The 22,796-nt window shown below is 38.9% G+C and overlaps 1 protein-coding gene across 1 annotated transcript in view; it reads right to left on the minus strand.

Annotated features, from left to right (window-relative positions):
- Positions 1-17,001: 17,001 nt before the first annotated feature.
- ZC3H11D (zinc finger CCCH-type containing 11D) overlaps positions 17,002-22,796 on the minus strand; it is a 37,925-nt gene continuing 32,130 nt past the window's right edge. The window contains exon 13 of the mRNA XM_088836672.1: positions 17,002-17,096. Within this exon, the coding sequence (XP_088692798.1) occupies positions 17,002-17,096 (95 nt within the window). The remainder of the gene's footprint in view (positions 17,097-22,796) is intronic.

Here is a 22,796-nt window from a genome sequence, read left to right on the forward strand (position 1 = left end):
TCACAAAGAGTTGGACACGACTGAACGAACTTCACTCACACACACACACACACACACACACACACACACACACATACAGGCCTGCCTTTTAAATGTTAAAAGAAATTCTTCAGAGAGTGAAAAAGTAATTTAGGTCAGAAGCTTAGATCTACATAGAGAAAGGAAGAGCAGAGGAGAATGATTAAATGAAAGTAAAATAAAAATGGTCATTTTACTCATTCTTAATATAAAATCAGTTTTTTCTTAATAATAACAACAAATATATTGTTGTGTATGCTGATGTATATATGTGTGTTTATGTAAGCTTATCCATAAGTAAAATGAATGACAGCAAAGAAAAATGGGACAGAAAGGAGGAATTAGGGTTATTTTGTTTTTATAAGGTGCTTGTACTATCCACAAAGTACTATAGTATTATTTGAAAGTAAATGTAGATTCTTTGCAAATGTATATTGCAAACTCTAGGGCAACCACTAAAAATTTCATTTTATATATTTATATAATATTAGTGTGCTAAGAAAGAAAAGAACTTAACAAAACTTGGTAGCAACCAAAATGTCCTTTTGTTGGTGAGCAGATAAATAAACTGTGGTACATCCAGACAATGCAATATTATTCAACACGAAAAGGAAATGAACTCTTTCCATCCATGAAAAGACATGGAGGAACTTTAAATTCATATTACTAAATAAAATAAACCAATCTGGAAAGACTACATACTGTATGATTCCAACTATGTGACCCTCTGAAATGTCAGAAAACTGTAGGGACAGTAAAAAGATCAAAGCTTTGAAGGAAGGGGTGAATAGGCAGAGCACAGAAGTTTTTTTAGAGCGGTGAAACGATTCTATATGACATTGCAGTAGAGGATACACATCATTATATGTTTGTCAAAACTCAGGAAGTACAACGCCAAGGCTGAATCCTAATGTAGACTTTGGGTGATAGCAATGTTTCACTGTAGGTCTGTCTGTTACAACAAATGAACCATGCTAGGGTGGGATATGTGTGGGTGGGTAGGAGTGGGCAGGGAATATATGGGAACTCTGTACCTTCTGTTAAATTTGTACTGAATCTAAAACTACCCTAAAAATAAAATTTATTAATTAAAAAATTATTATAAACCATACCTCATCCTTCAAAAGCTGGGATCTCCCTAGCTTTTAACAGGATGCAAACTAATAAAATAATCTGTAACACTGAATTAACACTGTTAACAGTAACACTGTTCTCTATTGTATTGAACAGTTGGAATATAGTCAGGAGAAAGACAGTCATGAAATTCCCTATTGCAAAAAGATTATTCAATATTAGCTACAGAGGTAGTTGAGAAAGAGAGCTATCAATGAAGGTGACACAAAGGAACTGGAAGTAAAATAAGAGTCACAAATAAAAAAGTAATACAAGTATTCTATAGAAACATGATAAAAAGATATCATGAAAGACGAGACTGAAGTGGCAGCACGGTGATTCTGGAAACAGCAACATAAATACTCCATGCATCCTACTCACTATTTGATGATGGTGAATTTTGATGTGTGCCATTTGAGTTCTCTAATCCCTTTATCATCCTGGGTGTTCATTGGAAGGACTGATGCTAAAACTGAAACTCCAATACTTTGGCCACCTCATGCGACGAGTCGACTCACTGGAAAAGACTCTGATGCTGGGAGGGATTGAGGGCGGGAGGAGACGGGGACGACAGAGAATGAGATGGCTGGATGGCATCACCGACTCTGTGGACATGAGTTTGAGCGAACTCCGGGAGTTGGTGATGGACAGGGAGGCCTGGTGTGCTGTGATTCATGGGGTCGCGGAGAGTCAGACACGACTGAGCGACTGAACTGAACTGAACTGAATCCCTTTATCATATGTGTAAAACAAGAATAATGATAGATAGGCTACTTTCCTGGACTTATGAGCTTTACAATAGAAAAAAGGCTAATTCCTTTGACAGAGTATTTATCGAGCAGCACTTAAGTTGTTTATGCTGATATCTGTCTAACTGAACCTGAGTTTCTTGGGAGCAGGGACTATGTGTCCTCTTCTTCTCTCTAATCATGCTATACAGCATGGTGTCTGCTGTATAGTGAGCTTAACACATTCTCACTGGATACAAGACAGGAGGAAGTGTGGGAGAGAGTGAGGGCAGCAAGAAACAAGGAAAGGCACCGGGAAGAGAGAGAACAAGGGACTTAGCAAGAGGGGAGGAAGGGAAGTAGGAATTAAGGAAGGATGGGATGGAGGAAGGAAGCCTGGCCTTAATGATCCAAGAAAGAAAGAGAAACAAAATGTCTGTGCAATACCTAAATCCCTAGTCAAAGTCCTACGGGGAGTGTGATTGAAAGGCGCCAAGGTGTGTAATTCACAGATGAATGAAGTAAGGATAAAACAGGAACTTCAAGTGAATGCAAATAACGAGTTATATTTACATAACTTTACAATCATGTGTGCCTAATTGGCATTATAGTTTTTTAGTCCATTTGTCCCTTCAGGGTTTGGGGGCAGTAAATTATAATGCATTTGCCCTTTATCCTATAAAAAAGGTATAAACATTTATCTATTTCTCTATTCCACAGAAAAAATTAGCAGCAGTTTTGACACATAACAAAGCCTTTCTGTGAACATCATATTTTTAAATATTGTTTTCAAGAAATGCATCCTGATTGAATGTCTTTTTAGATTTTGATAGCAGTTTGTGCATGCTTGCTAGGTTGCTTCAGTCATGTCTGACTCTTTGTGACCCCATGGACTGTAGCCTGCCAGGCTCCTCTGTCCATGGGTTTCTCAGGCAACAATACTGCAGTGAGTTGTCATACCCTTCTCCAGGGTATCTTCCTGACCCAGGGATCGAACCTGCGGCTCCTGCATTGCAGGCAGATTCTTTACTGGTGAGCCGACGGGAACACTGGCCAGCAGCAGTTTCACAGAAGGCAAAGCAATACCTGAGAAATAGATACTCTCTGACACAGACACATACACACACACACCTTTTCAATTTGTTTATCAAAATAACTGAATTTCTCCAATAAATAATCACCTCCCTCAAATTTGAATCTAGTATATTATCTTCTGACAGTTTGCTTACCCATATCAGCACCTACTCTATTTTCTAACACAAATACATATACTACCAATTTTACACAAGGCTGTGTGTTCCTTTCTAAAATAAATAAATATTTGTTTGTTTCTCATCCTTTTCAGCAAACACTAAAGTTTTATTAGTTTTCCTGTGACTCTGTGCTTTCTTCCTTTGTGCACTATTTCTTTTTTGTGCTTTGTTTCTTACATCCTCCTCTATTCCCCAGTGGAAGGAAGATTACCATCCCCGACTCAAGCACTCATGACCTGCTGGGCCCAACAGCTACAACTGATTTAAGCAGGGCCTCGGGCAGCAGTGTCACCTTTCTTAGGAGGTATATATACCAAAGCTGCAGCCTGGCCCTTGAGAGGAATACCAAATCTGAACTGGGACAAGCCAAGCTTCTGTCTTCCCTATCCTAATGCAATTCATTGCTGCTAGCGTGGTTTCAGCAAGGACGTCCAGAGAAAAATATGCCCCAGAGTGTCCTCTGCTCCATCTGTCTTTATGCTTTTATTTATTTTCAGATACTACAGAAGCCCTCCAGCTACATTATAGCTTCTCTGGATCCCTATAACCTGAAATAAACTATTTTTTCTTTATCCAAGATGTCTTCGATGAAAAGGTTATGCTTTGTTTGTTTTCATTTCTGCTGCTAGTATCAGTGAGTTAGAAATAAATGTTCCCAAACTGTCTTATATTTATTGTGATTTCTTCCTCTTTTCACTTTCTGTTAATGTGATACTGCTGACCTCTAGTGTACAGAGCACCAATATTTTCTTTAACTTGATTTTTGTTTAGTATTTTTAAAACTCAGGTTTGGCTCTTCTATTAGTGGAAAATGAGTGTGTGTGTGTGTTGGTTGTTTCAGTCATGTCAGACTCTTCTCAACCCCATGGACTGTAGCCCTCCAGGGTCCTCAGTCTGTAGGATTCTCCAGGCGAGAATACTGGAGTGGGTCACTATGCCCTTCTTCTGGAGATGTTCCTGACCCAGGGATTGAACCTGGGTCTTCTGAATTGCAAGTGGATTCTTTACCATCAGAGCTACCAAGGAAGTCTATTAGTGGAAACATAAAAATTCTAAGTTCACTAAGAAGTAAATAATTGCCTTTTAATATAAGTACTGAATCTGAGAATTAAGGCTTGGGAATTTTTTTTTTTCTACAGTTCATAACTTTTATAAATAAAATAAATTAAATGTACAGTGAATAAGTTCTCTGAAATATTTCAATATTTCTGCATGTTTAGTAACATCATAAAATACATTTCAACTAAAATTCACAAATCTAAAAACCTGTTAGGCATTTTTAGGCGTTTTAAGTTGGAAATGAAGACCAATGTTACATCGTAATATGCCAATTACAAATAGGACTTCAAATAGCAAATACTACAGTTTGTCCCAAACTTTAAAAACTATTCATGAACTCAACACTGAACTATTGATGGCTATGAGAATTGTTTCGTAGCCTTTTTGAAAATTTCAACCCATTTACGTTTAAGGTAATTATTGATAAGTACGATCCCGTAGCCATTTTCTTTATTGCTTTGGGTTCAAGTTTATACACTCTTTCTGTGTTTCCTGTCTAGAGAAGCTCCTTTAGCATTTGTTGGAGAGCTGGTTTGGTGATGCTGAATTCCCTCAGCTTTTGCTTGTCTGTAAAGCTTTTGATTTCTCCTTCATATTTGAATGAACCTTGCTGGGTATAGTAATCTGGGCTGTAGGGTATTTTCTTTCATCACTTTAAGTATGTCTTGCCACTCCCTTCTGGCCTGAAGAGTTTCTGTTGAAAGATCAGCTGTTATCCTTATGGGAATCCCCTTATGTGTTATTTGCTGCTTTTCCCTTGCTGCTTTCCATATTTGTTCTTTGTGTTTGATCTTTGTTAATTTGATTAATATGTGTCTTGGAGTATTTCGCCTTGGGTTTATCCTATTGGGGACTCTCTGGGTTTCTTGGACTTGGGTGATTATTTCTTTCCCCATTTTAGGGAAGTTTTCAACTATTATCTCCTCAAGTATTCTCTCATGGTCTTTCTTTTTGTCTTCTTCTTCCGGGACTCCTATGATTCAAATGTTGGAGCGTTTAACATTGTCCCAGAGGTCTCTAATATTGTCCTCATTTCTTTTAATTCGATTTTCTTTTTTCCTCTCTGTTTCATTTATTTCTACAATTCTATCTTCTAGTTCGCTTATCCTGTCTTCTGCATCTGTTATTCTACTGTTTGTTCCCTCCAGAGTGTTTCTGATCTCATCTATTGCATTATTCATTGTATATTGACTCTTTTTTATTTCTTCTAAGTCCTTATTAAATCTTTCTTCCATCTTCTCAATCCTTTTCTCCAGGTTATTTATCTGTAACTCCATTTTGCTTTCAAGATTTTGAATCATTTTCACCATCAAAATTTGAAATTCTTTATCAGGTAAATTACCTATATCTTCCTCTTTTGTTTGTGTTGGTGGGCAATTATCTTGTTCCTTTACTTGCTGGGTATTTCTCTGCCTCTTCATCTTGCTTATATTGCTTTGCTTGGGGTGGCCTTTCCCTCTTCTTGCAGTTTGTGGAGTTCTCTTTATTATGTAGTTTCTTTGCTGTATGTGGGGTTGGACGGGTGACTTGTCCAGGTTCCCTGGTTAGGGAAGCATGTGTCGGTGTTCTGGTGGGTGGAGCTGGATTTCTTCTCTCTCCTTTAGAAGACAATGGGCTGCTTTTCTGGGAGCCTGATGTCCTCTGCCAGTATTCAGAAGTTGTTTTGTGGACTTTACTCCGCGTTCAAATGTTCTTTTGATAAATTTGTGGGGGAGAAAGTGGTCTTGCCATCTTATCCCTCCGCCATCTTGTTCTTTCCTCCCCAGAACACTGGATTCTTATATTCCACTTGGCCGTGGAGTATCTCTTCCCAGCTGATCCAGCAAGGCGCAGCCGCTGTACCTTACCTTGGACGAGGGGTATCTCCTCAAGGCCGCCCCTCCTGCTTTGAATGTGGATCAGCTCCTCTCGGCCCTCTGGTGCCCAAGCAGCCACCGCCTCCTGAACGTGGTACAGCTCCTCTCGGCCACCGCCCTAACCCTGGGCGCGGGGCAGCTCCTGTCAGCCACTATTCTGCACGTGGTTGGTTGCGACAGAGCCGGGTGTCTCCCGCGTCTGCGTCTGCGCCTGCGCCACCGGACGGAAATTTTTAAAATAGGAATTATTAGAAGAGATGTGAACATTTTCAGTTATCATCATAGACATTCCCTTTGAAGCATCTCAAACTGAACATAACTTAAAACCAAACTATGGGGAGGGAGGTGGGAGGGGGGTTCAAGATGGGGAACACATGTACACCCGGGGCGGATTCATGTCAATGTATGGCAAAACCAATATAATATTGCAACGTAATTAGCCTCCAATTAAAATAAATAAATTAAAAAAAAAAAAAACTTCTTTAGTCTCTAGCCTTCCAATTTATTCACACCAAAAATCTTGGTATTAACCTTACATCCTTTCTTTCTCTCACCTTACAAGTCCCTGATAAATCCAGTGGGTTCTGCTGTTGAACACATCACAATCCAGCACTTCTCACCCTCTCCACCACCTCCCTGTCCCAAGCCACATGCTCCCTCACTGGTATGGTGATAACCTTCTAACTGGTCTCTCTGAACCTACAGCCCTCAGCCTACATGGAGTCTGTTAGCTTCAGCAGCCACCGTACTCCTTTATAAATGGAAGGTAGGTTGTGGCAGTCAGCTGCCCCAAACCTTCAGATGGCTTCCTGGGCTCTTAGAGAAAAGACTACAGTCTGGAAATAATCACAAAGCCCCATCTGACCTGTCTCCACGGCCCCCCTCTCTAACCCCATCGTTCACAACACTCCCTCTTTCTCTTTCCAGTCCATCCAGTTGGTTTCTTGGCTATCTCATAAACAAAGGCACTAACCCAGAAGACCTGAAAATGCTCTTCAGCTTGACCAAATTTCGACAGGATTATTCCTGCCGCTAAGCCACTGACATTCCTTTTCTTAAAGTTTTTTTGCACTTTGCAAGTCATCTAAATGAAATCATGAACTCTCCAGGACCACTTTGTAACAACCAAGAAGAAAGTTAGTGTTTACAAAACTGAATCTAGAGGTTGATAACATACATCCTAGAATCAGAAAGACTTAGGTACGAAATGGAGTGCTACACTTTTTGGCTGTTGACTTAAACAAGTACTAAGAAATCTGGAATCACAGCATTCTCATTTTATAAGGTGAAAAGGTAAAAATAGTGCATATTTGAAAGAATATTATGAGAATTAAATTCAATAATGCATGTAATTCACTTAGCACATGCCTACTATGAAGTAAGCAATCTATAAAATTTTGCTATTACTGTTGGTGTCATTGCTTTTTTTATTTTCAGTCACAATCAACACAAAAAGCTTCAGTAAAATATAGCTGTGCTAAAGGTTAAAATTTATTATTAATTATAATTTATGGATTTTATTATAATTTAAGATTCAACTTTAGAAAAATACTGACTTATTATTACATGTTCTAATCTGTTTTTCCCCTTAAATAATTATTTCATTTCATTTTCTGATAGACTGTAATCTTGTTTAAGACAGAGATTGAGTCTCCTTCCTTTGATTCAACAAGTCCTTATTTATTGCCTACTATGTGTGAGCCGTCATTTGAGGCTTAGAGAAAGCAATAATAAACTAAACAGTCCTTACCTTCATGATGCTTTTATTCTTAAGGATAAAAACTGTAAATAAACAAACATGCGATATACAATATACAGGTTAATGGGATGTCACAAACCTCTTGAATTGGAACTGGTTCAGAACTGAATTAAATTAGATTATTTTAAATTATTTTACTATAACAAAGAGAACATGCAGAGATGTGCTGAAGTGAGTTCATTCCAGCTCAGGAAAGGCTGTTCAGTTTAGTCACTCAGTCATGTCTGACTGTTTGCAACCCCCTGGACTGCATGCAGCACGCCAGGCCTCCCTGTCCATCACCAACTCTCAGAATTTACTCAAACTCATGTTCATTGAGTCAGTGATGCCATCCAGACATCTCATCCTCTGTCGTCCCCTTCTCCTCCCGCCTTCAGTCTTTCCCAGCATCAGGGTCTTTTCCAATGAGTTAGTTCTTTGCATCAGGTGGCCAAAGTATTGGAGTTTCAGCTTCAGCATCAGTCCTTAGGACAGTCAGTTGTGTGCATTTCTTCCGAATTCTGTATTCGATGACTTCAATTTGGTAGCTTGAAATCAACCATGGTGAGAGCTTTTACACTATAGAAATAAACAAACTACGGCTGTTTTTGCTGAAGATCAACTGTCAAACATTTATCAGCACACCACTGGACAAAAGCTGACCAAGTATGGGATCTGAATTTTATGCATTTCTGGAAATAAATAACCCTTAGTATACCACATTAATATATTAACATATATTATTATAATGCCGCTGCTGCTGCTGCTAAGTCACTTCAGTCATGTCCCACACTGTGCGACCCCATAGACAGCAGCCCATCAGGCTCCCCCATCTGTGGGATTCTCCAGGCAAGTACACTGGAGTGGGTTGCCATTTCCTTCTCCAATGCATGAAAGTGGAAAGTGAAAGTGAAGTCACCCCGTCGTGTCCGACTCTTAGCGACCCCATGGACTGCAGCCCACCAGGCTCCTCCATCCATGGGATTTTCCAGGCAAGGGTACTAGAGTCGGGTGCCATTGCCTTCTCTGATATTACTATAATAGCATGTTAATATATTGTTTCAGAGAGTCAAATTTACAAATTATACAACACAATGCTAGTCTGAAGATGATTCAAAGGTATATATACTTACATCAGTAGAACTATTTTTTCCCAATAATAAATAGCCATTCTTGATTATTCAGGCCCATGCAAGAAGCATAATGTGGATAAACCATAAAGTCAACCAACTAACAAATGTTCTCTCTATAATTTTAAATAACTTTTTTAATAAAACAATTTTATTTTGAATAAGAATTCATGTAGTATAATGAAAGTAATTTCATATCCTTTAAATATAACCCACTATGGAGGGATAAAAGAAGCTCTTGCATATCAGAAGGAGGCAAATGAAATCATTTCCCTGTGGAAAATCTCAAGAAAATCACTTAATCGACTCTGGTGGCCCTACTGGTACAGAACCTGCCTGCAAATGCAGGAGACTTAAGGGACATGGATTTGATCCCTGGGTCAGGAAGATCCCTTGGAAGAGGTTGTGGCAACCCACTCCAGTATTCTTGCCTGGACAATCCCATGGACAAGGAGCCTGGCAGGCTACAGTCCACAGGGTTGCACAAAGTCTGCAGCATCTTAGCACAGCATAGCACATGCAGTTACAGTGCCCTAGGCTAGAAATTTTCTAGCACTGCATGCCTGGAGGGTATAAATTGTTCAATCATAATTTTAAAAAGGAAAATAAAAAAGAATCTTTTAAAATTTTTCTACAACTTATGACTTATTTAATTTTTAATGGTATATCAAATTTATTTCATTTTTTGTTTTATATATGTGTGTGTATATATATATTAAAATTGGACATTAATTTGTTTCTGAATCAAAAATATAAAAAAGGGAAACATTTGTTCATCCTTTAGTCACCAGGAGACCTCAGGAAAGGAGCTAGTGAGTCTGAGAATTATCAATCTGTTCTCAAAAACAACTTCAAACTGTATTTCTGCCTATTCTCCAGCAGAAATATACAGATTTTATTATATTTGGTCGTTGTTCAATATCAGGCAAAGAAGATGTCAGGTTAAGTCCTGAGAGTATGGTCACATTATTTCTATTATATTGATCAACAAGTAGTGATAACCTGTCAGATAACTTCTAATAATAATAAATGAGTATCATTTGTTGAAAACCTCCTCTGCCTAAATAATAAGTTGCTTTAGTTGTGTTCAACTCTTCATGATTCTATGGACTGTAGGCACCAGGCTCTTTTGTCTGTGGGATTCTCCAGGCAATAATACTGAGTGGGTTGCCATGCCCTCCTCCAGAGGATCTTCCTGACTCAAGGATCGAACCTGCATCTTATGTCTCCTGCTTTAGCAGGTGGGTTAGTGTCTGCCTGCAATGCAAGAGACCTAGGTTTGATCCCTGAGTCAGGAAGATCCCCTGGAGAAGGAAATGGCAACCCACTCCAGTATTCTTGCCTGGAGAATCCCATGGACGGAGGAGCCTGGTGGGCTACAGTCCATGGGGTCGCAAAGAGTCGGACACGACTGAGCAACTTCACTTCACTTCACTTCTTCACCCCTAGCACCACCTGGGAAGCCCTGAAAATCTCCTCTATCCTAGACACAGCTCGTGGCATTTCACTTATCTCTAATGCCCGAAACAACCCTATCAGAAAGATATTATTACTACAAGTGAGGGAATTTATGCACAAAGAGACTAAATATTTTCTCCCAGGTCAAACAACTAGCAAAAGGCAAAGCCAGGAGCCTAAAAATGTCCCCTGGTTCCAAAGCCCATGTGAATTTATTGAATTCATTGCAATTACCTACTCTCCTTGATAATCACCCTTAATTTGTTCTACAGCAGTCTTTCCTTGGGGGAAAGAACATAAATATCAAGTTGGCAATAGGGGCAATTATCTCCACAAACAGTGCTTTTCAAAACCAACCCAAAGCAGATTCAATTGAAATGAAAATTCTCCCAGCCTTACTGTGGGCGATCGGTTTTGATTAGCTTTCAAATGGTACAAATTGTCCTTCTGAGTCTTTTCAGGAGGAAAGTAGAAGCTGTGGTTTTTACTTTTTCAGGCAGTTTAGTCTCCAGTTTGTGACAAAATAATAGTAAGTAAAAAAATTGATTTCCAGGTCAAATGGTAGCCTCTGGTAAAAGGGCCCGGATATTATTTTTGAAAGAAAGGCTGACTATAGAAAACTGTCTTTAAAGATAGCGTAGATATATCCTAAGATTAGAATGGAAAACAAGCTATTTGGATCCCTCAGGTAAATCTAAGAGGATTTAGATTAAAATGTATAATAGTCATATTATAAGGTAAGAAGTTACCTATATCAAAGGAATAAAGAGTTTTAAATAAGAAAAGTAAAACACAGCCTCTTGGGTGATAAATGCAGGAGTACTGATGCCTGGTTTTTATAAACATGCCCTTGTTTTTTAGGAAAGTACACCTAGCGTGCTCTTGCGCTTTAGGAGTTGAACATGCTCGCCTTCCTCTTCTTGCCTGCCTTCCTTTACCCAAATATTGGCAAGCATAGCAGTAAATAGAAGCTTAACTTTTCATTCAGTGGTACATTCTAAATATTCTAAGATTCACGTATTCATTCAACAAGTAGTTTTTGCAGAGTTTAAATTTTGCCTGTGACATTGTATTTGAGTCATTTGAAATTTATTTTCTGTGGAAGATTAGGGGTCCATTGCCTTTTTTTTTTTTTCCTTTAGGGATACTCAATTTCCAAAAACATTTATTTAATAACCTCTTCTTCTTCAACTGATCTATAGGACCATTTTTGACATATATCAAATTGACATAGATGTGTAGGTTGGTTTTCTAGTTTCTCCATTCTCTTTAATTTTGCCTCAAATATCATAATAATGTCAACACTATGCTGCTTCAGGTATAAAATATAGTTTTATAATATTAGAAAGCTTTAGACAAAATCTAAATATATGACAGGCAAAGCCCCACACTTTATTTTTCTCAGTTGGTAGTATCTTGGTTATTCTTAAGGCTTTGGAATTTCATATTAATTTCAGAATAAGCTTGTGAACTTTCATGAAAACACCTGTTAGAATTTTGGTTCACATGATATCATTACTTGATCAAATTTGTAGACAATTGACATTTTTTAATATATTGTGTTTGGTTATCCATGATCCTGGTCTAGAATATTATTTTCTTAGGTGTTATTAATAACTTTTATTAATGTTTTATAGATTTATGCACAAATTTTTTTCCCATTCATGAGTCAATTATTTAAACTAATCTCTTTCTCTTTTCTATACACACACACACCCCCCCCATTGGTTATGTTTCTCTGGAAAATCCTAATCAAAATTTTGGTACTAAGAGTGGCTGTATGGGAACATAAGGATGAGTTTTCTGGATTATTCCTGGGTTTTCTGCCCTTGAATCTCTAATCTGATTAGTTTTGAAGACACTGATTATTCTGTTTCTAGCAATAAAGCATTGCTAGCTCATGGTGTGTAGTGGCAATAGAAATATGCAAAAATATCACCACTGGATACTCATTATCAAATATCTAGGTAGGGAAAGGATCCATGTAACTATGTATATGATACTTTCAAACATTTTTGTCAAGCTAACAAATATGAGATTGGCTGATTGCTTCTGATGTCACTGAACAAAAGAAAAAAAATGAGCTCAGGAATTTGGATTTTTAAAGAAAAACAAAAAGGAACATGGAGTAGTTATATTAAGGGTTAAATCACAACCCACTGCAGTTGCTCACTGACACAGCATGCCCTGAGAGGAATTCAGGATGGAAAAAACAGGATGAGACATGCTGAGTTTTGGAATAAACAGGCCACTGGATAGTTAAACATCTCAGGAAGAACTTCAATAATCCCAGTTTTGTGCACCTTCCCATACATAGGAAAGCTCTAAAATCATTGTGAGATACCTGTTCTTTGCGATTAGCAGTAATCTTTTACTAAGATTTGTTATATATATGCTTGATTACATTTTTCCTAGCCAAAAAAATTCATATATGTATGTATTGGCTTCTCCTCTACTTATTCAGAGCTGGTTACTCAGAGGTACTGAGAAGCTATCTCCCCAGCGATAATTCACAAATAAGACCCTGAATAAAACTTAAACTCACAACTGTCGTGCATTTTTCTTTACACTTACAAATGCAAATGTCATGTGTTTATGTAAATTTTTAATTTACATAAATGTAAATTCCTAGGTCATACATCAATAAATGACTGGAAAAGTTCTATGTCTGCCCTGAATGAATGTTCTCTATTGCTCATAGGCACAGTGTTGAGAATGCTGGAAAACAGACCCAAAATTTCATCCTAAAGTGACTGAATTGTTATAATGATTGAATTAATACAGTGCAAATTGAGTTCCCAGGCTCATAGGTTATTTACTGTTACAATGATAGCATTGATTGGGAAGGAACATAATCCTGAAAATTGAAATAGGAATATGTAGGAAGACTGATGGAGCTGGGAACATGGAGCCGCTAAATTTTGATACCTTCTTTCCCAGTAGAAGTAGTCTCACTACCCCACAGTAGAAGCAGCCTTTCCACCCCCATCTGAAATTAACCTTGAGATAGCTGCCATGCCAGATATGCTGATTCCCTCAGGATCCACCCCCATGACACCTCTTTGCTACTCCATCTATAACTAGACTCAAGTCCCAGTAGGCTCCTAAAGTACAGTGTGCAGTGCATGAGGATGTATGCTACACATCAAAGTAACTACTTGAGTTTGCTAATTTACACAGGCAAAAACTCAGGGAATTCATGTGGGAATGAATATTAAAGATACAAAATAATCATGGAAAGAACAAAAAGTTAGATCAAGCCTAATTTGTTGAATCTCTCCCACTAGGCAGAGATTTTGCACTTGGTTGCGGCTCAGGGAGTTAGAAAGGGTTCTAATAATTTGGTTTGTTGGTTGGTTTAAATATGGACTAAAAAGTAGTCCAGAAAGAGTAAGCTAGAAATGCCAGACCTGCCTTGATTTACTGTAGAGGAAGGGATTCAAAGGTTTAGGGAGACTGGAGTCTTTGAATGGATGTGTCACCTAAGAACTACTCATCCCCATGGAAGGGTCCCAGAGCCACCTTTATGTCTTCCCAAATTCATCTCTTTTGCAAGGTCTAACACCCCACCACGTCAGAATGTGACCTTCTTGGATATAAGGTCTACACAGTTGAAATGAGGTCATTTAGATAGTCCCTAATCCAACATGACTGTATCCTTATAAAAGAAGAAATATGAATGCAGAAACACATATAAAGGGATTTTGATATTAAGAGAGACACAAAGAGATAGATACTGATCTGTAAGCCAAGTACCTCTTGGCTTACAATAGATCCTTCAGAAGGAACCAACCCACTGACACCTTGTTTTCAGACTTCTGGTCTTCAGATTTGTGAGACAATAAATTTCTGTTGTTTGAGCCACTCAGTTTGTGGGTACTTTATTATAGTGGCCCCGGTAAACTAATATACTACATTTCCAGTAAATGCTATTTCAATTATTTTTATTGTTATTGCATTTTGAAATGAATAGAATTATTGAACACCAGTAAAATTCATCAAAGCTCTTTTATGTGACAAAAAAGCAACTGCCTAACCAGGGGCACTATGGAATTTAAGCTTAAAAGCACTACTTGTACACTTAAGAGTCTATATGCATTTCTTCCTCCATCAATTAACAGACAGCTTTTCAACTCAGCTCTTTTCTTATCTCCCTCTCAAGTCTATCTTACCAGGATATTTTGCTGGCCCAGTTTTTATTTATGTCTATGTGTAAAAGAAAACAACAAAATGACTACATCTTCAAGTTTTTGAAAGTGTGGAGATAGAGCCCCTTTAAAAGCAAGAAATTAGGGTTTATTACTCTACAAGTTGGAATCACAGCATCAATTCAGTTCAGTTGTTCAGTCATGTCCGACTCTTTGCGACCCCATGAACCACAGCATGCCAGGCCTACCTGTCCATCACCAACTCCTGGAGTCGACCCAAACCCATGTCCATTGAGTTGGTGATGCCATCTAATCATCTCATTCTCTGTCATCCCCTTCTCCTCCTGCCCTCAATCTTTCCAGCATCAGGGTCTTTTTAAGTGAGTCAGTTCTTCGCATCAGGTGGCCAAAATATTGGAGTTTCAACTTCAACATCAGTCCTTCTAATGAACACCCAGGACTGATCTCCTTTAGGATGGACTGGCTGGATCTCCTTGAAGTCCAAGGGACTCTCAAGAGTCTTCTCCAACACCACAGTTCAAAAGCATCAATTCTTCGGCGATCAGCTTTCCTCACAGTCCAACTCTCACATCCATACATGACCACTGGAAAAACCATAGCCTTGACTAGACGGACCTTTGTTGGCAAAGTAATATCTCTACTTTTTAATATGCTGTCTTGGTTGGTCATAACCTTCCTTCCAAGGAGTAAGAGTCTTTTAATTTCATGGATGCAAACACCATCCTCAGTGATTTTAGAAAATGCTGTAAAAATAAAATATTTCTAGAGTCCTGATTGCCTCTCTTCTCCAATAAATGTTGAACAAGAGGCTACCAGTAACCATAAGACACAAGCAAATACAAATACAGGGGGTTCCAAAGTCTTAATGAAGTTCTGAACTTTCATAAATGTGGGAGTACAAATGTTACAAATTTACAAACATATCATTTGAAAGGTTAATTATTTATATAGATCTCATACTTGTTTTTAAGTTTAAAGAATAAATTTTTAACTTCAAGTTTTTGTTTCAGTCACTCTACAGATGAAATTTTTTAAATAAGAAAATTTTGTTATTCAAGATTCACAATTCTAAACAAGCACAAACGAAATGGAAATAAGTTTTCAAATGATGTCTCTCTCTTAGATTCATAAGCATTTATACTTCTGGAGTTTCTGAAACCTTAAAAGCTCACTCAGATTTTTGGGATACCCTGTGATTAATTCACTTTTCTTCTTTTATGAGTCCTTTTCTCCAGTATGATCATATAATTTTTGTTCCCATGGTAGGAAAATATTTGTTTTTAAGTTCTGATCATAGCACATTCAAGCAGGTAGATTTTGTAGTTGACAATTAAAAGACATTGTTCAGTAACTGCCCTGAATGAAAAAACAGACTTTGTCTCTTTCTATAACACATCAAAGTGTGTATCTATTAGAATTCCTCTCATACTCATCACCACACTGTAACCCTGGGACTTCACTGAATTTGTTTACATTTTATCTGTAACTATCACTGAGGGCCCAGTTAAAATCTAGGTAAAGAAAGAAAATGTGAGGTTTCTTCCTTAAAGAATATTGCAAAACAGAGATCAAAGGCACAATTTTGCTTCTCAATCTGTGCAATCTAACTTAGTCTACAATTAAAGAATGATCTTAATTGTCAAACTTTTAAATTTTATTAAATGTTTGTGGCAATGCATCGAATGAATTCCAGACCTATACAAATACACAGGCAGCTGTTTGTAATTTGCATTTTTATCAGTTTTGAAAGAGCACAATGTACTTCCTGCATCTTATTTTCAGAATTTGCATTTTATCATCTTTGGCTATCCAGTATATAGTATAGAGTACTTGAGTATCTCATTCTTTGAATTTTCATTTTTGATTGTAAATCAGATGATTTCTGGCTCTTTTCTCTTTTCTCATTTTTCTCTTTTCTCAACCTCCAGGTTTATTTGCTCCCATTTCTTCTTGGCTCTAATAATAAAACACAAAACATATTTCAGTTATTTTCTTTTTCAGCATTCTTCAGGGTACAAACATTTTGCATTTCTTTTGTTAATTACGTCCCATAAATCTTAAGACAAAACAAAAACTAAGCTTGTTTTAATTCATAAATTTTCAGAACGCCATTAAAATTAATTCCACTTCTTTCCAAAGCTTGATGTGATTTGAATTTAGATGAAGGGGAGGATAGAAAGGAATAGAAATAATACTACACAGAAGGCTGCACCATGGGCACCCAGAATGAAGAGAATGAATGTTCCCTTCTGTGCAGACAGGCACCTCCAGTCAACCAGCTATATCCCTATAGGAAAGGACATGTGGCCTCAAGGGAAGGCTGACAATGACATCTCTAATTGCCTTCAGCTCCTTTCCTAGATTCTCACAGACACATTTTCCTCTCCTCTTGCATAATCCTTAGAGCGTCCAAAAACATTTTCCCAAAGGGCTCCTCTCACCCATTTACACTTCTTCGGCCTTGACGCTCAGATATTCCTCAGAGGAACAGACTAGTGGCAGCTTGTGTTTTCTGCCTCCTCTCTCCACAGTCCATCTGTCCACTGGGAAATGCTGCAATCTCTCCACTGCGCCCTAGCAGGAAGTGCAGGGGAGAAAACACAAACTTTCTCTCCCTATTCCGGGGAAAACGACAACTGGAAAGGGGAAGTGTTTAGGGGTTACACGTGACCCAGCCAAACCTTAGGCAAATAAAACTAACTTTATTTTGTTAGAAGCCTATTTAACTTCTTGACTCTAAATTCCCATTCAGCCTGATGTCGAAAATTTATCTAGTCCTTTGCCTATAAACTTAGTCCAAAATCAGCGGTCCCATAGTTATTTCACATGTATCTTTCAATCACATTCAAATTTGAAATTCTTTCCCAGGGTTGGTTTTGTTTTGTTTTTTCCCTCCCTTACCTTCCTGCTGTTTATCTTAATTTCTAGGGTTGGGACTGGGCTTCCCAGGTTGTGCTAATGGTAAAGAACCCACCCAGTCAGTGCAGGAAACATAAGAGATTTGGGTTCGATCCCTGGGTTGGGAAGATCCCCTAGAGGAAAGCAGGGCAACCCACTCCAGTATTCTTGCCTGGAGAGTCCCATGGACAGAGCAGCCGGGTGGGCTACAGTCCTTAGGGTCTCACAGAGTCAGACACGACTGGGGTGACTTACACACAGGAATGCAGGGCTGGGACTGGGGAGAATGGCTGCTGCTGTGTGACCGTTAGGAAAAGAATGTCATCTTGGGAGAAGGAACAAGATGGCGGAGGAATACGACAGCGAGACCACTCTCTCCCCCACAAATTCATCAAAAGAACATTTGAACATGGAGTAAAGTCCACAAAACAACTTCTGAATGCTGGCAGAGGACATCAGGCACCCAGAAAAGCAGCCCATTGTCTTCGAAAGGAGGTAGGAAAAAACATAAAAGATAAAAAGAGAGACAAAAGAAGTAAGAACGGAGCTCCGCCCCAGGAAGGGAGGCTTTAAAAAGAGAGAAGATTCCAAACACCAGGAAACACTCTCACTGGCGAATCTGTGGCAAGTCTTGGAACCTCAGAGGGCCACATAACCCTCTTTTTTTTTTAAAGATTTTTTTAAAACCCACAGATTACCCGCCAAACAGTAACTCCCAGCGGAGAAGCAGCGCAGATGCCTGCATACGCCATTAGCAAGTGGGGGCTGGGCAGGGAGGAGCCGGCTGAACTGCTTAGAGAGAGGACTGGGCTTGAATGCTGTGAGAACAATCTGAGAGAACTGGGGATAGCAAAGCAGACTGGGATAGCGTCCCCACAAAAAGGTGGAAAGCTCTAACCTAAGACTCTGCCAGCCCCGCTCACAGAACAAAGGACTGAGCAGAGTGAGCTGGCTATGGTTGGCCCATCCCCCATCCCGCCCCCCCCCCCCCCCGCCGAGATAGGCAGGGAGGTCAGCCAGAGCCAGAGGGGGCAACCGCGGCCCCACAAAGGCATCCGATACAAACTGCAGGCAGGCTTGTTGCTGATCAAGACTTCTTGGGCTTGGGCCAGTCATTATCCACCTGAGAAGGTGCGCTGGTTGTACACCCAGAAAACCAAGTGGCAGGGACTGGGGAGGCGATAAGTCACAGCAACTGCGCTCGCCAAACACCTGCTCACCTGAGCTGCTCGGACCAGGGAAGGCACAATACGCAGGCCCAACCAAGTCTGCACATTTGTGGAGTACCCAAGAACCTGAACTTGAGCCGCTCAGACCTTGGAAGTGCATACAACCCAGCACCGGCCTCGGACAGTTCCCGGCAGAGCAACCTAGAGCCTGTGCAGTGTAGACTGGAAAAGCACACGCGATGTGAGCGGGGTCAAACCCAGTGTGACCGAGACGCTGCGAGTACTCCCCACAGACGCCAGAGATATTTGTCTGCAGTGTTCCTCCCTTCCCAGAAAAGGACTGAACAACTGAGCCTTTAAAAAGTGTCCACTCGCACCCTAGTGTCAGGGCAGAAATTAGACACTGAAGAGACCAGCAAACACAGAAGCTAAAACAGAGGGAACCACCTTGGAAATGACAGATAGAGTAGTCTAGAGGCTACTCCAAGAATAAGACCAAAAACCAGAGGCAAGAGGCTTAAGCCCGAATCCTGAGAACACCAGAGAACTCCTGACTCCAGGGAACATTAATCGATAGGAGCTCATCAAACGTCTCCATACCTACACTAAAACCAAGCACCACCCAAGGGTCAACAAGTTCCAGAGCAAGACATACCATGCAAATTCTCCAGCAACACAGGAAAATAGCCCTGAGCTTCAATATATAGGCTGCTCAAAGTCACTCCAAACCCACTGACATCTCATAACTCATTACTGGACACTTCATTGCACTCCAGAGAGAAGAAATCCAGCTCCACCCACCAGAACACCGACACAAGCTTCCCTAACCAGGGAACCTTGATAAGTAACCCGTCCAACCCCACACACAGCGAGGAAACTACATAATAAAGAGAACTCCACAAACGGCCAGAAGAGGGAAAGGCCACCCCAAGCAAAGCAATATAAGCAAGATGAAGAGGTAGAGAAATACCCAGCAAGTAAAGGAACAAGATAAATGCCCACCAACACAAACAAAAGAGGAAGATATAGGGAATCTACCTGATAAAGAATTTCGAATTTTGGTGGTGAAAATGATTCAAAATCTTGAAAGAAAAATGGAGTTACAGATAAATAACCTGGAGAAAAGGACTGAGAAGATGGAAGAAAGGTTTAATAAGGACTTAGAGGAAATAAAAAAGAGTCAATATACAATGAATAATGCAATAGATGAGATCAGAAACACTCTGGAGGGAACAAACAGTAGAATAACAGAGGCAGAAGACTGGATAAGCGAGCTAGAAGATAGAATTGTAGAAATAAATGAAACAGAGAGGAAAAAAGAAAAATGAATTAAAAGAAATGAGGACAATATTAGAGACCTCTGGGACAATGTTAAACGCTCCAACATTCGAATCATAGGAGGCCTGAAGAAGAAGAAGACAAAAAGAAAGACCATGAGAGAATACTTGAGGAGATAATAGTTGAAAACTTCCCTAAAATGGGGAAAGAACTAATCACCCAAGTCCAAGAAACACAGAGAGTCCCCAACAGGATAAACCCAAGGCGAAATACTCCAAGACACATATTAATCAAATTAACAAAGATCGAACACAAAGAACAAATATGAAAAGCAGCAAGGGAAAAGCAGCAAATAACACACAAGGGGATTCCCATAAGGATAACAGCTGATCTTTCAGCAGAAACTCTTCAGGCCAGGAGGGAATGGCAAGACATACTTAAAGCGATGAAAGAAAATAACCTACAGCCCAGATTACTGTACCCAGCAAGGATCTCATTCAAATATGAAGGAGAAATCAAAAGCTTTACAGACAAGCAAAAGCTTAGAGAATTCAGCATCACCAAACCAGCTCTCCAACAAATGCTAAAGGATCTTCTCTAGACAGGAAACACAGAAAGGGTGTATAAACTCAAACCCAAAGCAATAAAGAAAATGGCTACGGGATCGTACTTATCAATAATTACCTTAAACGTAAATGGGTTGAATGCCCCAACCAAAAGACAAAGACTGGCTGAATGGATACAAAAACAAGACCCCCATATATGTTGTCTACAAGAGACCCAACTCAAAACGAGGGACACATACAGACTGAAAGTGAAGGGCTGGAAAAAGATATTCCATGCAAATAGAGACCAAAAGAAAGTAGGAGTAGCAATACTCATATCAGATAAAATAGACTTTAAAACAAAGGCTGTGAAAAGAGACAAAGAAGGAAACTACATAATGATCAAAGGATCAATCCAAGAAGAAGATATAATATTTATGCACCCAAAATAGGAGCACCGCAATATGTAAGACAATTACTAACAAGTATGAAAGGGGAAATTAACAACAATGCAATAATAGTAGGAGATTTTAATACCCCACTTACATCTATGGATAGATCAACTAAACAGAAAATTAACAAGGAAACACAATCTTTAAATGATACAATAGAACAGTTAGACCTAATAGATATCTATAGGACATTTCACCCCAAAACAATGAATTTCACCTTTTCTCAAGCACACACGGAACCTTTTCCAGGATAGATCACATCCTGGGCCAGAAATCTAGCCTTGGTAAATTCAAAAAAGTTGAAATCATTCCAAGCATCTTTTCTGACCACAATGCAGTAAGATTAGATCTCAATTACGGGAGAAAAACTTAAAAATGCCAACATATGGAGACTGAACAACATGCTGCTGAATAATGAACAAATCATAGAAGAAATCAAAAGAGAAATCAAAATATGCATAGAAATGAATGAAAATGAAAACACAACAACCCAAAACCTCTGGGACACTGTAAAAGCAGTGCTAAGGGGGAAGTTCATAGCAATACAGGCACACCTCAAGAAACAAGAAAAAAGTCAACTAAATAACCTAACCCTACATCTAAAGCAACTAGAAAAGGAAGAAATGAAGAACCTCAGGGTCAGTAGAAGGAAAGAAATCGTAAAAATTAGGGCAGAGATAAGTGCAAAAGAAACAAAAGAGACCATAGCAAAAATCAATAAAGCCAAAAGCTGGTTCTTTGAGAAGGTAAATAAAATTGACAAACCACTAGCCAGACTCATCAAGAAACAAAGAGAGAAGAACCAAATCAATAAAATTAGAAATGAAAATGGAGAGATCACAACCAACAACACAGAAATACAAAGGATTATTAGAGAATACTATCAGCAATTATATGGCAATAAAATGAATAACCTGGAAGAAATGGACAAATTCCTAGAAAAGTACAACTTTCCAAAACTGAACCAGGAAGAAATAGAAAATCTGAATAGACCCATCGCAAGCACGGAACTAGAGGCTGTAATCAGAAATCTTCCAGCAAACAAAAGCCCAGGTCCAGATGGCTTCACAGCTGAATTCTACCAAAAATTTAGAAAAGAGCTAACACCTATTCTACTCAAACTCTTCCAGAAAATTGCTGAGGAAGGGAAACTTCCAAACTCATTCTATGAGGCCACCATCACCCTAATCCCAAAACCTGGTAAAGACGCCACAAAAAAAGAAAACTACAGGCCAATATCACTGATGAACATAGATGCAAAAATCCTTAACAAAATTCTAGCAATCAGAATCCAACAACACATTAAGAAGATCATACATCATGACCAAGTGGGCTTTATCCCAGGAATGCAAGGATTCTTCAATATCCGCAAATCAATCAATGTAATACACCACATTAACAAACTGAAAAATAAAAATCATATGATTATCTCAATAGATGCAGAGAAAGCCTTCGACAATATTCAACATCCATTTATGATAAAAACCCTCCAGAAAGTGGGAATAGAAGGGACATATCTCAACATAATAAAAGCTATATATGATAAACCCACAGCAAACATTATCCTCAAAGGTGAAAAACTGAAAGCATTTCCCCTAAAGTCAGGAACAAAACAAGGGTGCCCACTCTCACCACTACTATTCAACATAGTTCTGGAAGTTTTGGCTACAGCAATCAGAGCAGAAAAAGGCATAAAAGGAATACAAATTGGAAAAGAAGAAGTAAAACTTCCACTGTTCACTGATGACATGATCCTCTACACAGAAAACCCTAAAGACTCTACCAGAAAACTACTAGAGCTAATCAATGAATACAGTTAATTTGCAGGATATAAAATCGACACACAGAAATCCCTTGCATTCCTATACACTAATAATGAGAAAATAGAAAGAGAAATTAAGGAAACTATTCCACTCACTGTTGCAATGAAAA

The sequence above is a fragment of the Moschus berezovskii genome, chromosome 6 (assembly GCF_049115385.1).
Source record: "Moschus berezovskii isolate FMDL1 chromosome 6, NW_MosBer_1.0, whole genome shotgun sequence".
NCBI lineage: Eukaryota > Metazoa > Chordata > Mammalia > Artiodactyla > Moschidae > Moschus > Moschus berezovskii.